General features: G+C 37.6%; 1 protein-coding gene across 5 annotated transcripts in view; it reads right to left on the reverse strand.

Moving 5' to 3' along the window:
- Nucleotides 1-15,098, reverse strand: part of HACE1 (HECT domain and ankyrin repeat containing E3 ubiquitin protein ligase 1) — a 104,544-nt gene that overhangs the window by 63,169 nt on the left and 26,277 nt on the right. For all 5 annotated transcript variants that reach the window (XM_070496759.1, XM_044757098.2, XM_070496761.1 and 2 more), the window contains one exon: nucleotides 8,768-8,850. In XM_070496759.1, the coding sequence (XP_070352860.1) occupies nucleotides 8,768-8,850 (83 nt within the window). The remainder of the gene's footprint in view (nucleotides 1-8,767; nucleotides 8,851-15,098) is intronic.

Below are 15,098 nucleotides of genomic sequence, written 5' to 3' on the forward strand. Positions count from 1 at the left end.
CGCATCTATATAAGCCCAGCTAAACTGCATTTTTCCTAATAGAATAAAAGTTATCTGCAGGTACAGAAAATACTTGAAAATCATTATACATCCAAACTTTTATTTGAAGAACCCAGTTAAGGGAATTGGAAGTATTATGACTGATTATAAAACCAATCTGATAATTTAAGAACTTGAAGCATTTGAAGATACTGTATTACAGTCCTGAAAACAAAGATGCAGGGGAGGGGGATCAAAGTGTGCCCACAGGACACAGGAAAGAAAGCTAACGAATAATGTGCTAAATACCTAGTGAAGAAAAGTGGCTGGGAAAGAGTTCCCAGCACACTTCCACGTCAAAATCAGTCTGACAATGACTCGCTCACAGAAGCACTACCTTATTAAACAGTGCTCAGAATTAGAACAGAAGTAATATAAAGAAAAAAAGAAAATGACTGTATGGTGGGAGAAGCATCATATTTCTTAGAAAGAAAATCCTGTATAGCAATGAAACTGAATGAGGACAATACAACTTCGTACTTACAGGGAAGTGGAAAAATGTGTCAGACCTTAGTGAGCACTTACCAACTGCTAAGGGCAAATTACTCTGCAGGGTGCTTTATATGAGCCACCTCATTTAATTCTCACTAGAGCCCCACAAGGCAGACGTCAGCATTTCCACTTCACAACCAAACAAAGCTTCAGAGGTCAAGAAACTTGACTAAAGATGCACAGCTTTACAGCTGGGATTTGAACCCTGCCTCCAAAACCTAGGCTCTTTCTCCTATGTATCTCAATACTTTCTGAATTTAATTCTAAATTTTAAAAAAAGTTTTCGTTAGCTAATCCTGGAATAAGACATATGATGATACATCTTGTAATACCTCTCAATCAATAAAAACTTACATTAAGTTTAGCTTTTATCTTAGACCCCTAGAATTTGTCTGCAGGGTCAACTTGTTCCATTTCCCACATTCCTTTCCCTTTCATTTATGAGAGATAATACATTGGAAATAATTTATATATATATTTTTTTAAAGATTTTATTTTTTTCCTTTTTCTTCCAAAGTCCCCTGATACATAGTTGTATATTCTTAGTTGCAGGTCCTTCTAGTTGTGGCATGTGGGACACCACCTCAGCGTGGCTCGATGAGTGGTGCCATGTCCACACCCAGGATTCAAAGTGACGAAACACTGGGCCGCCTGCAGCAGAGTGTGCAAACTTAACCACTCGGCCACAGGGCCAGCCCCGGAAATAATTTATATTTTTAATGTATACCTATATCTAGATATCACAGGTACCATTAAAAGTCTGTCCTACAAATGAACCATGTTCCATATCTATCATCCTGCTACAATGATGAAATTATTTTCTAGTTTCAATTTTAACCAGACTTGCTAAACCATCTTTGTTCAAAGAGATCTAATGTTTGCTAGCTTAAAACATAATGCGGAGAGCATCACGGCACAGTGAGTTCTTCGCTTAGATTCTCCCCCTTAAGATACAACAAAAAAGACATTCATATACCAACGGAGGACATTCACACAACACAAAAGACATGTGAGAGGCCCACACAGCCACACATCTGAAGGTGAAGGTGCTGGACCCCCAGGAGGAAGTGGAAGGAGGTAACAGGATCTCCTCTCCCTTCCTCAATGGCAGTGACCCAGAGCACGGGACCATGTGCGGCTCTGAGAGGAGACAGGGAGGGGCAGCCCTTGGAAGGACCACCTTCACTCTCCAAGTTGCCACACAGCCCAATGGAAAGGTCCACACAGAGGCGGCTAAGCACTTGCGGGGGTGTCTTCATCAAGCCCCTGGAGAGCAGATAGCAAGGGCAGAGCAAGAACGCACCCAGGATCATACAGGCAAAAGAAAGCGCCTTTTCCACACCCGGCACTCCAGCTCAGCTGGTTGGCCAGAGCGCCTTGTACATAAGATAAAAAAGCGGCAGCTGTGAGAGAGTGAGCTAGGGTTGCAGAAGCCTCAGAATTTTCAGCTCTTCAACACCATCCAGTGGTGGCAGGTGGAGGCTATGACCAAATATTCTCACTATGTGGAGGCACAAATCCACGCCATCAAACAGTATGAAAAAATATGTTAATACTCCAAACCAGAAGGAAAATGACAAGCACCCAGAAATCAATCCTGAAGGCACAGAAATTTAATATAAATGACAGAGAATTCAAAATAGCTATCATAAAAAAACTCAACGAGTTACAAGAAAACAGAGATAGTTCTATGAAATCAGGAACTTCTTCACAAAAGAGATTGAAACTATAAAGAAAAACCAATCAGAAATGTTGGGGATGAAAAATACAATGGATGAGATAAAGAAACATCTGGAGTCCCTGAATAACACATCTGACATTATAGAGGAGAGAATCAACAGTCTAGAGGATGGAAATATAGAAATGCTTCAGATGGAGGAGGAGAGAGAACTAAGATTAAAAAGAAACAAAGAAATTCACCAAGAAATATCCAACTCAATTAGGAAACGCAGCGTAAGGATTATAGATATTCCAGAGGAAGAAGAGGAGAATGGAGCAGAAAGCTTGTTCAAAGAAATAATAGCTGAGAACTTCCCAGACCTGGGGAAGGAGCTAGAAATATAAGTGAAAGACACTAATAGATCTCCTAATTATATCACTGTAAAAAGACCTTCTCCAAGGCACATAGTAGTAAAGCTGGCAAAAGTCAATGACAAAGAAAAAATATTAAGGGCAGAAGAAAATAACTTACAAAGGAACCCCTATCAGGGTTTCAGCGGATTTCTCAGAATAAACCTTACAGGCTAGGAGAGAGTGGAATGATATATACAAAATTCTAAAAGACAAGTTGCAGGGTACAAAATCGACTTAAAAAAATCAGTTGCATTTCTATACTCTAATAAAGAACTAATAGAGAAGTCAAGAATATAATCCCATTTACAATTGCAACGAAAAGAATAAAATATCTAGGAATAAATTTAACCAAGGAGGTGAAAGATCTATACACTGAAAACTGTAAGACATTATTGAAAGAAACTGATGATGACATAAAGAAATGCAAAGATACTCAATGCACATGGATTGGAAGAATATATAAATGTCCACACTACCTACAGCAATCTACAGATTCAATGCAATCCAAATCAGAATCCCAATGATATTCTTCACAGACACAGAACAAAGAATCCTAAAATTCATATGAGGCAACAAAAGACCTCAAATAGCTAAAGCAATCCTGAGAAAAAAGATCAAAGCTGAAGGCATCACAATCCCTGACTTCAAAATATACTACAAAGTTACAGTAATCAAAACAGCATGGTACTGGTACAAACACAGGTACACAGATCAATGAAGGAGAAGTGAAAGCCCAGAAATAAAACCACACATCTACTGACAGCTAATCTTTGACAAGGGAGCTAAGAACATACAATGGGGAAAGGAAAGTCTCTTCAATAAAAATGGTGCTGTGAAAACTGGACAGCCACATGCAAAGACTCAAAGTAGACCACTAGCTTTCACCATACGCAAAAATTAACTCTAAATAGATCAAAGACTTGAAGCTAAGACCTGAAACCATAAAACTCCTTGGAGAAAAGATAGGTAATACCCTCTGACATCAGTCTTGGAAGGATCTTTTCAAATACTCAGACAAGAGAAACAAAAGAAAAAATAAACAAGTGGGAATTTATCAACTAAAGAGTTGTTGCAAGACAAAGGAAATCATTAACAAAACAAAAAAACCCACCAAGTGAGAGAAAAATATTTGCCAATCATATATCCGACAAGGGATTAATCTCCAAAATATATAAAGAACTCACACAACTGAACAATAAAAAAACAAACAACTCAATCAAAAAATAGACAGAGGGGGCCAGCCAGATGGCAAAGTGGTTTGGTTTGCGCATTTCGCTTCCGGAGCCCAGGGTTCACCAGTTCAGATCCCAGGCACGGACCTATGCACCACTTGTAAAGCCATGCTGTGGCAGGCATCCCACATATAAAATGGAGGAAGATGGGCATGGATGTTAGCTCAGGGCCAATCTTCCTCAGCAAAAAGAGGAGGATCGGTGGTGGATGTTAGCTCAGGGCTAATCTTCCTCAAAAAAAAAAAAAACAACGGGCAGAGGACATGAACAGTTTTCCAAAGAAGACATACAGATGGCCAATAGGCAAATGAAAAGATGTTCAACATCACTAGTCATCAGGGAAATGCAAATCAAAACTACACTAAGATATCCTTACACTCATTAGAATGGCTGTAATCATCAAGAAAAAAATTAACAAACGTTGGAGAGATTGTAGAGAAAAGGGAACCCTCACATGCTGCTGGTGGGAATGCAAACTGGTGCAGTCACTATGGAAAACAGTATGGCGATTTCTCAAAAAACTAAAAATAGAAATACCATAGGTCCCAGCTATCCCACTACTGGGTATTTATCCAAAAAACTTGAAATCAACAATTCAGAGAGACTTAGGTACCCCTATGTTCACTGCAGCGTTATTCACTATAGCCAAGAAGTGAAGTAACCCAAGGGCCCATCAACTGATGATTGGATAAAGATGATGTGGTATATACACACAATGGAATACTACTCAGCCATAAAAAAAGACAAAATCATCCCATTCACAACATGGATGGACCTTGAGGGTATTATGTTAAGCAAAATAAGCCAGATGGAGAAAGACAAATACTCATACGTGATCTCACTCATATGTAGAAGATAAACTAACAGACAGACAGAGAGAACAGTTTACTGGTTACCAGAGGGGAAGGGGGCTGGGGGTGGGCACAAGGGGTGAAGAGGCACATTTATATGGTGACTGACAAACAATAATCTACAACGGAAACTTCACAATGCTATAAACTATCATGACCTCAATTAAAAAAAAAAAACCTATTGAGAATACAATCCTAGCAGAAAGTACTTCCAAGAAATTCTTTCACCATATCCCTATGCTCAGACTAACTATACAAATATCGCACCTGTGCACAACACTAACATACCTATATTTTGCTATTATACATGGCATTGTTTCATATATGATATTTTTAAAACACACAGTTGTAGTGATTCATTCATTCAAAAATATTTACTAAGCATCTAAGTGCAAAGCACTGTACTATACATTAAATATAAAGTGGTGAATAAAATAAATAAAATTCTTGCTTTCATTGAGCTTTCAGTCTCGTAGGGGAGACACACTCTAAACAAGTAAATAAACAATTGCAAAACATGAAGTGCCATGAAGGAAACAATCATGACGCTGTGAAAGAAAATCTGAGGGGGCCAGTCCAGCAGCATAGTGGTTAAGTTCATTCACTCCACTTTGGCAGCCTGGGGTTTGTAGCTTCAGATCCCGGGCGTGGACCCACACACCACTCATCAAGTCATGCTGTGGTGGCATCCCACATACAAAATAAAGGAAGACTGGTATGAATGCTAGCTCAGGGACAATCTTCCTCAAGAAAAAGAGGAGGACTGGCAACAGATGTTAGCTCAGGGCTAATCTTCCTCACCAAAAAAAAGAAAGAAAATCTGAGTAGAGGCCAAGTTAGACCAGTCAGGAATCCCCTTACTCAAAAGGAACAGATACACAGTGATGTGAAGAAGTCAGCCACACAAAAAGCCTAGGGAAGAACATTTCAGGCAAACTAACAGCACATAGAAAAGTCTGCTGGAAAGCATCCACTGCATTTGGGGAAGTCAAAGAGAACCAGTGTGGCCGCAGTACAGTGAGCTAAGCAGGGGTCAGACCACACAGGTCTCACAGGTGGAGGCACAGTTTGGATTTTATTTGAAAGGCAACAAAGAGGCACTGAAAAGTTTTGGGATACAGGGTTTAAACACAAAGTGACAAGACTGATTCATTTTTTTTAAAGATACTTTGGCTGCCAAGGAAAGAACAGATGGGAGAGAAACAACAGAGAAATCTGGAAGACTGGCGAAGAGACTATTGCAGTATTCTAGACAAGAGGGGACAACTTAAACAAGGCGGCCTCAGTGAGGGAGAGAGGAGTGAAGGGACTCAGAACATACGCTGAAGGTGGAATTCACAGAACAAGCTAACAAATTCCAAGTGGAGGGTGAGAAAGCAAGAGAGAAATAAAAAATAATGATCCAGTTTCTGGTTTAAACAACTGGAAGGATAAGGGTTCCAATGAATGAGAAGAGAAAAGCTAGAAGAAAGGTCTGAAAACGAAAATCAGAAGTTGTATTTTGGACATGTTAACATCTGAGGTTGTATGAGACCTGCAAGCGATGATGTAAATCAAGCAGGCGGACACTCAAATCTGAAACTTCAAAGGTCTGATCTAGACATAACCCCTCAAGATAAGATATGATTTCAGGGAATCAAACAATGATATTATTCATAAATTCAGGACACTACAAAAAGAACTGATTTTCCAGCCAAGCAACAGAATCATAAGTATAATGTAAGAAAATGGCTGGATTCTGATAAGATCTAGAAGTCTAGAGATCCAAAAATCCTTGTATTCTAATTCAAGGTTGTTCAATGATGACCTGAATCACCCTGATCAAAGTAACATCAGAGACTCTAAGGAGAAGCTAAACAAGAAGAAAAGCAAGTCTTTCAGTCTAAAACAAACCTTCAGTAAAACGATATAAAAAAATGATGTATTTGTGTGTGTGTGTGTGTACAGAGGGTATACATGTATAATTATTATACTGTTAGTTCCTGAAGGAATGGAGTTTATGTATTACTGTATCACTAATGCCTATAATAATGCACAGCACACAGCGACTGCTAACAAAATCTTTGCTTATTATGTGAATGGACCCATGAACAAAATGTGTGCTTCAAGAAAAAAAACCGAGAGAAGTTCAAAAATAACTTAATGCATAACTTAATACCTAAAAAGAATGACCGAAGAACCTTTTTAAGTTACAAATCCAGAGAAAGCAAAGATACCACTATGGACCAAGACATACTTTAATAGCCTTTCCTACTGGAACTCAGCTGGTACTTAATAAAGAAAACCATGGAAATTACTGGATTATTGATATGTCATGTTTTTAACTTATTAAGTAATTAGTCTAAAGTTTTTTTGTTTTGTTTATTTTCGGATGTACATCATATTCCTAATTCTGTGTACATCATGTTCACCACCTCTAAACTAATTATAGTCCATCCCCTCACATGTGAGCCTAATCACCCCTTTTTCCCTCCCCCCTCCCCCCTTCCCCTATGGTAACCACCAATCTAATCTCCAATGCTATGTGTTTTTTTGTCGTTGTTTTTATCTTCTACTTATGATTGAGATCATATGGTATCTGACTTTCTCCCTCTGACTTATTTCACTCAGCATAATATCCTCAAGGTCCATCCATGTTGTCACAAATGGCCAGATTTCATCATTTCTTATGGTTGAGTAGTAGTCCATTTTGTGTAAATACCACATCTTCTTTATCCATTTGTCCCTTGATGGGCACCCAGGTTGCTTCCATGTCTTGGCTATTGTGTATAATGCTGCAATGAACATTGGGGTGCAAGTATCTTTATGCCTTTGTGTTTTCAAGTTCTTTGGATAAATACCCAGCAGTGGAATAGCTGGATCATATGGTAGATCTATTCTTAATTTTCTGAGGATACTCCATACTGCTTTCCATAGTGGCTGCACCAGTTTTGCACTCCCACCAGCAGTGTACGAGGGTTCCCTTCTCTCCACATCCTCTCCAACACTTGTTGTTTTCTGTCTTGTTAATTATAGCCTTTCTGACAGGAGTGAGGTGATACCTCATTGTAGTTTTGATTTGCATTTCCCTGATAGCTAATGATATTGAGCATCTTTTCATATGCCTGTTGGCCATCCGTGTGTCTTCTTTGGAGGAATCTCTGTTCAGATCTTTTGCCCATTTTCTAATTGGATTGTTGGTTTTTTTGTTGTTGAGCTGTATGAGTTCTTTGTATATTTTGGATATTAACCCCTTATCTGATATATGGTTTGCAAATGTCTTCTCCCAATTGTTACGTTGTCTTTTCATTTTGCTGATGGTTTCCTTTGCTGTACAGAAGCTTTTTAGTTTGATGTAGTCCCATTTGTTCATTTTTTCTTTTGTTTCCCTTGCCCGGTCTGACATGGGACTTGAAAATATGCTTCTCAGACAAACGTCAAAGAGTGTACTGCCTATGTTTTCTTCTAGAAGTCTCATGGTTTCGGGTCTTACATTCAAGTCGTTAATCCATTTTGAGCTGATTTTTGTGCATGGTATAAGGGAATGGTCTACTTTCATTCTTTTGCATGTGGCTGTCCAGTTTTCCCAACACCATTTATTGAAGAGACTCTCCTTTCTCCATCGTATGCTGTTGGCTCCCTTGTCGAGTATTAGCTCTCCATAAACGTGTGGGTTTACTTCTGGGCTCTCAATTCTGTTCCATTGATCTGTGTAAGTTTTTGTGCCAGTACCATGCTGTTTTGGTTACTATGGCTTTGTAGTATAATTTGAAGTCAGGGAGTGTAATACCTCCAGCTTTGTTCTTTTCTCTCAGGAATCCTTTGGCTATTTGGGGTCTTTTGTTGTTCCGGTCTAAAGTTTAAATAATCAAGCAAATCAAAGGCTCCCATCTATAACATACAAAAACACTGGCAACAGAAAATACTTTTCCTCATGCAATTAAGTAACAGAATGATAAAGGTAAACATCTTAAAAGGGAGCTTAGTACTTGTGGGAAAACAAGAAAGCTTTAGAAAATATACAGAAATATTTGTATTTGGAAATACAGTAGAAGTACAACATTCTTTAATGAGAGCATCTGGAAATATAAAATATCATACCTGCAAGCAAAGTACAGTGGAGTGGCTCCTGACACATTTGGCCTGTTAATATCGGCACCACTGTCTAGCAAGCACTGCACTGTCTGGGGGGAGAAGAAACAAAAGTAAAGCCAGAGAAGTCAAACAAAGACACAATTATCACAATTTTAATCCATATAAGGAAAGTTCCTGCCACAACTTGAAGCTTTAAAGAAGAACGAGTAGGAACATGACAATTATGATGGCTGAACCAATTCAACTTCTTGGTAAGCTCCCTGAGCCTCTCAGGCTCTACACGATATATGTGGAAATATCAATGCAATAGAAACTGTGTGAATCTGGGAAGGCTCTAGAATATCGCTGACACGTGTAGCTACACAGGACTTGAAATGTGGCTAGTGCAACTGAGGAACTTAATTTTTTATTTTATTTTATTATAATTAAGTTTAAATAGTCACATGTGGCCAGTAAATTGGACTGTGCTGCTCTAGATATTTGAATTTAAAAACCAAAAATTTTGCCTCTAAAGACAAAAGTACCAGAGCTCTAACTTTCTAAAAATCAGAGAGCATAATTATTAAAATACAAAATGTTAAAAAACTAAGCCCTTTTGCTATTAACAGTAGCCAATACTGCCTCAGTTTCTCTGACAGTCATTCATATATTCTCTGTCCCCTAAGCTCTACTTCTGCAATCATTTGACTCATACTAAGGGACAGTAAGCTAATATAAGATCCTAGAGATACACATCTGAAGGTTAGGGATAGGGTGAAGCTCTCCTGAAAACCTTAACAAGGAAAGTCTTTTCTGGTTCTATTCCTATGAGCCTCATTTGAATTTCTCCTGCAGAAAGGAAGAAAATGAGTAAAAGCTTAAGTTTCTGGAATTAGACTTTTAAATATTACTTCTAGATTGAACACGTTTATGTTTATTGCTGCTCTGAAACTTAGTACAATGTCAGTAAAATAAGACGATAAATCCACAAGGAAGAACAGGAAAGAATACAACAGCAACTAGATAAGTCAGTAAGCTTTGGGAAAATAGCAAGCCAGTGGGGGAATAGTAAGTGACTTAGCAGATCAAAGAAAGCTGAAGTCTAAGAGCCTGCAAATGGGGATTCCAACAACAAACCAGCAAATTCTTGCTACAGCACACACACATACAAAACATAGGAAGTGGAAGTACCAGGTACCTTGGAAGATAGGAACGGTTACATACAGCTAAAAACAGCAGAAGGAGTTGAAAGCCTATAAAAACCCAGTTGGAACCTCCCCTAGACCCTTCCTCCCCATCACATACAGTTAGCCACTATCCCTCCTAATAGCGTCTCAGAGGTAGGGAGGCTTATTCTCAGGACAAGGTGAAGAGGGAGGTCCTGGACTGGCAGGCAAGAAATACAGGTAAGAGCAGGGATGAGGAGCCATGCTGAAAATAACTCGTTAGGTGAAAACCAGCCCCCACATTCCACTAGGCTCCCAGAAATCCAGCAGCCAGACTTAAAGCCTGAAGCAGGAAGAGACTGAAAGTTTCCTCTCTGGAGAGTGGCACCAGACAACAGTCCCACAGACAATGGCGTTACAGATTCACCTGTCAAATAGCCCAGCTGTCCCCTAGGGGACCTTCAGCAATGCCGGAAGATTTTTTTTATTCTCATGACTAGGGTAGGAAGAGTGTAATCGGCAGCCAGTGGGTAGAGGTCAGGGATATGTCTAAACATCCTACAACCTACAGACAGGCCCCACAACAAAGAATTTTCCAGCCCAAAATCTCAATAGTGCTGAGATTGAGAAACCTTGGCATACTATGAGGACAGTCAATAAACCCAGCCATGTACACAACGCTTCCAGCCAATGTTTTAGTGCCTCACCACGACACAGGAATGGACAGACAACATTAAAGAGGCAACCGAAGCAGGCCTCTAACCCGAAAAACAAAATTAAAACCAGAAAAGAAAGTCAGAAAAACAAACACAATAAAGGGAACCAAAGAAAACAACAAAAATTAGAAAAGTAACTAATACCCTCAGAGAGAAAAAAACATTACAGCCATGACAACACAATACTGGGGGGAAAATATTCAGAGAATAAGAAATTAAAAATATGATGGAATAAAAATTTAATAGAAGTTTGGAAAGACAACGTTGAAAAACTTTACAAGAAAAAAAGTAAAACAAAAAGACAAAGAAAATAGGAAAAATGAGAAAATTAGTACTGTAGATCAATCCAGGCAGACATAGCATAGAAAACAAGAATGCAGAAAATGACAGAAGTGAGAGAACGAAGGGAAGTAATCAGAAATAATATCAAAAAATTTCCCAGAACTGAAGAACATGAGTTGCCAGATTGAAAAGGCTCACCGAGTGCCCAGTCTAGTAAATTAAAAGATCTTCAACAAGGCACATCACAGTGAAATTTCATCATACTGGAGATATAAGATTCCAGAGATAAACAATAATTAGATAGTCATTAAACTTAACAGTAACACTGGAATCTAAAGGATGAAATGTCTTCAAAACTGTAAGGTAGATAACTTCCATGTAGAACTCTATAGCCAGCCACATTATCATTCAAATACATGGTTTTAAATAAAAAACATACTTTAGCTACATTAAGATTTCAAAAAAATCACTTCCAGTGCACCTTTTCTCAAGAAGCTACTGAAGGATACTATCCTCCAAAACAGGAGAATACACCAAAATAGAAGATGTGGAACCCAGAATATTGGAGATCAAAAACAGGAGAAACTAAGAAATTCTCAGGTTTAGAGGAAAAAAATAGAACTGACATTATCTAATGAATTTGTCTGTGTAGTATACAATACTGAGAGATATCTTGTTGGAGCACATAGGAGGAATTACTGATTCATAAAAAGAAAAGTGGGCAAAGCCAATTATTAACTTTAAGAAAAATAATCACCCTAGATAGAAAATGTTATTATAGTTCACTATTTGACTCAGCAGTAAACAATATTTACCTGACTATATATAAATCTAATATTGTCTAACCAAAGTTTACGATATAGGTAATTTTAGAAATGGAGAAAGAGGGCATGGGAAGACGTAAAGGAATTAAACCCTCACTTACCGTAACAGGAAATGACTCAGTGGTATCTAAAAGAAGTAATTAAGAAAGAGCAATAGAACCATATTCTTTGGAAATAGATACCAGAAGAAAAGCTAAAAAAAATAAAAACTTGCCTGGTGATCATCATTTGACAAAGAAGAAGGGTGGTTTAAGGGACTATCATGTTTTATTACAAAGATTTTGATAAAAAATATTTTAAAATATAATATTCATGTATTGCTACTTGAATTTACTTCTATCCCAAAAGGAATTCTAAAATCTACGTAATAAAAACATTGTTACATAGAACTTAATTATTAGCTACATAATTCCTTTATGCACAAGGAAAAGTGGTCAAGTACAGCTTTCAAATATAAGAAAAACAAGCATTTAGGTCATTATTTTCTAAGACAAGGCCTTTGGGAGCCTTTTGATTATGGCTCTCCCCTTTTTGATTTTTGACCTAGAAGCTGCATCTGTGTGGTCCCAAAACAGGAGTGAGATGGACAGCAGCAACAACATTCACTAACTGTTATAGAGAGTACAGACAGAAAGCCATCTCTCAAAAGGCTCAGGAGAGATGAAAGCAAATACATCGAAAATATACATTAACATGCAATTAAAACCCAGCAATCCAGAGAGAAGCTGAAATCAAGTGATTATTAACAAAACATACGATGCATTCATAAAAATTATATATCTGTTACAACTACATAATGATATTATAATGTGAAGAACCTTACCATTTGTCTGGACACTGTGCTAAAAAGCATCTATCATTTCTTTGAAGGCATCCTGTGAGGAATTTGATATTCTCTCCACTTTTACAAGTAGGAAACTGAGTCTCAAATAGGTCAAGTAATGTGCACCCAACACACAAACGGGGAAGCAGGGATTAAACCCTAAGCCACCATGTTCATAACCACTATGCTATTTACCAAAAGACAGGAATTCTTATTTTTTCTGAATTCAGATTACTTAATAGTATTATGGCTAATTCAGCATATCTTCATACACTACATTAATCTCAGATGATCTACTAATTCCCCTAACTAAACAATGATTTGCGAGTCAGGCTCAAGGGCCTAGTCAGCTATTTACATCTAGTTATAAAATAATGCCCTTTCTAAAACCATATACTTTTTACAGTACTTCTGTATTTTTATTTATACTGTAGAGCTTACAGTATAAAAACAATTTAGCCATGAGACTAACATATCCCTCTACTGTTCAACAAAGTGGTGAGACAAACTTCAGGCAAATTATAGCAAAAAAGCATGATTTACAATATGAACTGTCACATGTTCCTATCATATCCTTACATATAGGAAATATCCTACAAAGACATTAAAAATTCTTTCTGTTCTTAAGAGAGAAAAACAATTGATTAAGAAAGCAGAAATAGCTCACTCCAAGTATTTTCTTTACCATTCATAAATCTTTCTGATTTTCTAATAAAATTATCCTAATTAAGATCCTCAAACTATGCAACCATTAAAAGAAACACATATTTTGTATGTGTATGTGAGGAAGACCGGTTCTGAGCTAACATCTGTTGCCAATCTTCCCCTTTTTTGCTTGAGGAAGACTGTCCCTGAGCTAACATCTGTGCCAACCTTTCTCTATTTTGTATGTGGGTTGCCTCCACAGCATGGCTGACAAGTGGTACGTAGGTCCACGCTGGGCATCCATATCTGTGAATCCTGGGCCACCAAAGCAGAACTCACGAACTTAACGACTATGCCACCGGGTCAGCTCTAGAAACACACATTTCTAAAAAGCTTTCAATAGCTTCAATTATAGGTAAAACGTTGCCTGGAGATAAACAGGGAGAAAAATCCATTTCCCTCAGAGTAAGGATAAAAAGTATATAAAGGGATTTGAATGCGAAGAATAAAAAACTGCCTTGCAGCACTGAAATCAGTGAAAAGCCATCAATCTTTGTGATTTAAAAAAAAAAAAAAAGTCTGCAGATTTCTTTCTGTAAAAGCTCTGAAACAGGAGGAGAAAGGATAATGCAAAATCCAATTACTGATTAAACAGCATAACAGGAGGAGCAAGAAAGCAACAGACAACCTAAATCACAGGTTTTCTTAAAAATTTCCAGTCTGTGTAAAACTATACGTATACAAAGGGTAAAATAACTTTGAAACTGGTAAAACTCAGGTAGACAAAACTCTGAGCAAGTATTAAATTAAAATGAATACATAAAAGCTCTTGAAGAAACAATACTACTTGAGGATTTTAAATTACACAGAAGCATAAGGCAAAAACATAACTGAAAAGAATAAATTCTGCAGCCAATTACTGATATCCCTAGGGATTCTCAAATGCAGAGATTTTCAGTGACAGATGCCAACAAATCAGATATGACGTTTTATAAGAATCAGCACTATCAATATATGCTCTACTTAAAGGTACAAAAGAAAAAAGTGACAAACATTCAGAAATGGAAAGAAAATAGCAGGAAAAAACCACGCAAACTGACATTGCATTTGCCTAGTCCTCTCTCAACAAAAATTTCAATGTCTATTACGTGCTGTGGATACTCTAGGTGGTGGAGTTACAGCAATGAACAAAATGGACAAAAATCTCTGCCCTCATGAAGCTTACCTTCCAGTGGAAAAGACCAAGAGACAAAAGAAATACACAAAATACGTAGCGTGCTAGAGGGTGATAGTTCTAGCCAGAAAAATTGACAGGATTCTCTTTGACAGATTTAGATTCAATATGTTTTAGCAAATTTGTCACCCCTAAAGCCCTACAAATACTTCTGTGAAAACTAAACTGTGTCTGTTTAACAGACTGTAGGCCACCAGGTCCAAAAGAGCATAACTGTGATTTACGATGGTCATAAGTTTTTCTGTTTTCAAAATTTTATGGCTTCTCGTTTACTTGTAAAAATTCAGCCTCTCAGCTTACAATTTAGTAAATACACACGTGTAAAAGTACACCAACATAAGTATCTGTGACTGACGGCTCATTATCTACATTTTTCAAGTTAATACAACACACATAATTTCAAGAACTACACTGAACTGAAATCATTTTACGTGCCTAATTTCGATCACCAAAATATGCTTTTAAAATAATTCATCACTTCAATTCCCTGTCCAACCCTCCCTACCTAAAAAAAAAATCCAAAAAACAAAAAACAAAACTATTCTCCTATTCCCAGATAATCTACAATGGGGGCTTTCCTCTTCACAGAAGAAGAAACTGCAGGGGAGGAACCTTGAAATAACACTATTGAAAGGGAATTTTCCTATAGCCTTCAAGAAACCCTTAAG

This window comes from Equus asinus, chromosome 24 (genome assembly GCF_041296235.1).
Source record: "Equus asinus isolate D_3611 breed Donkey chromosome 24, EquAss-T2T_v2, whole genome shotgun sequence".
NCBI classification, from domain to species: Eukaryota; Metazoa; Chordata; class Mammalia; order Perissodactyla; family Equidae; genus Equus; species Equus asinus.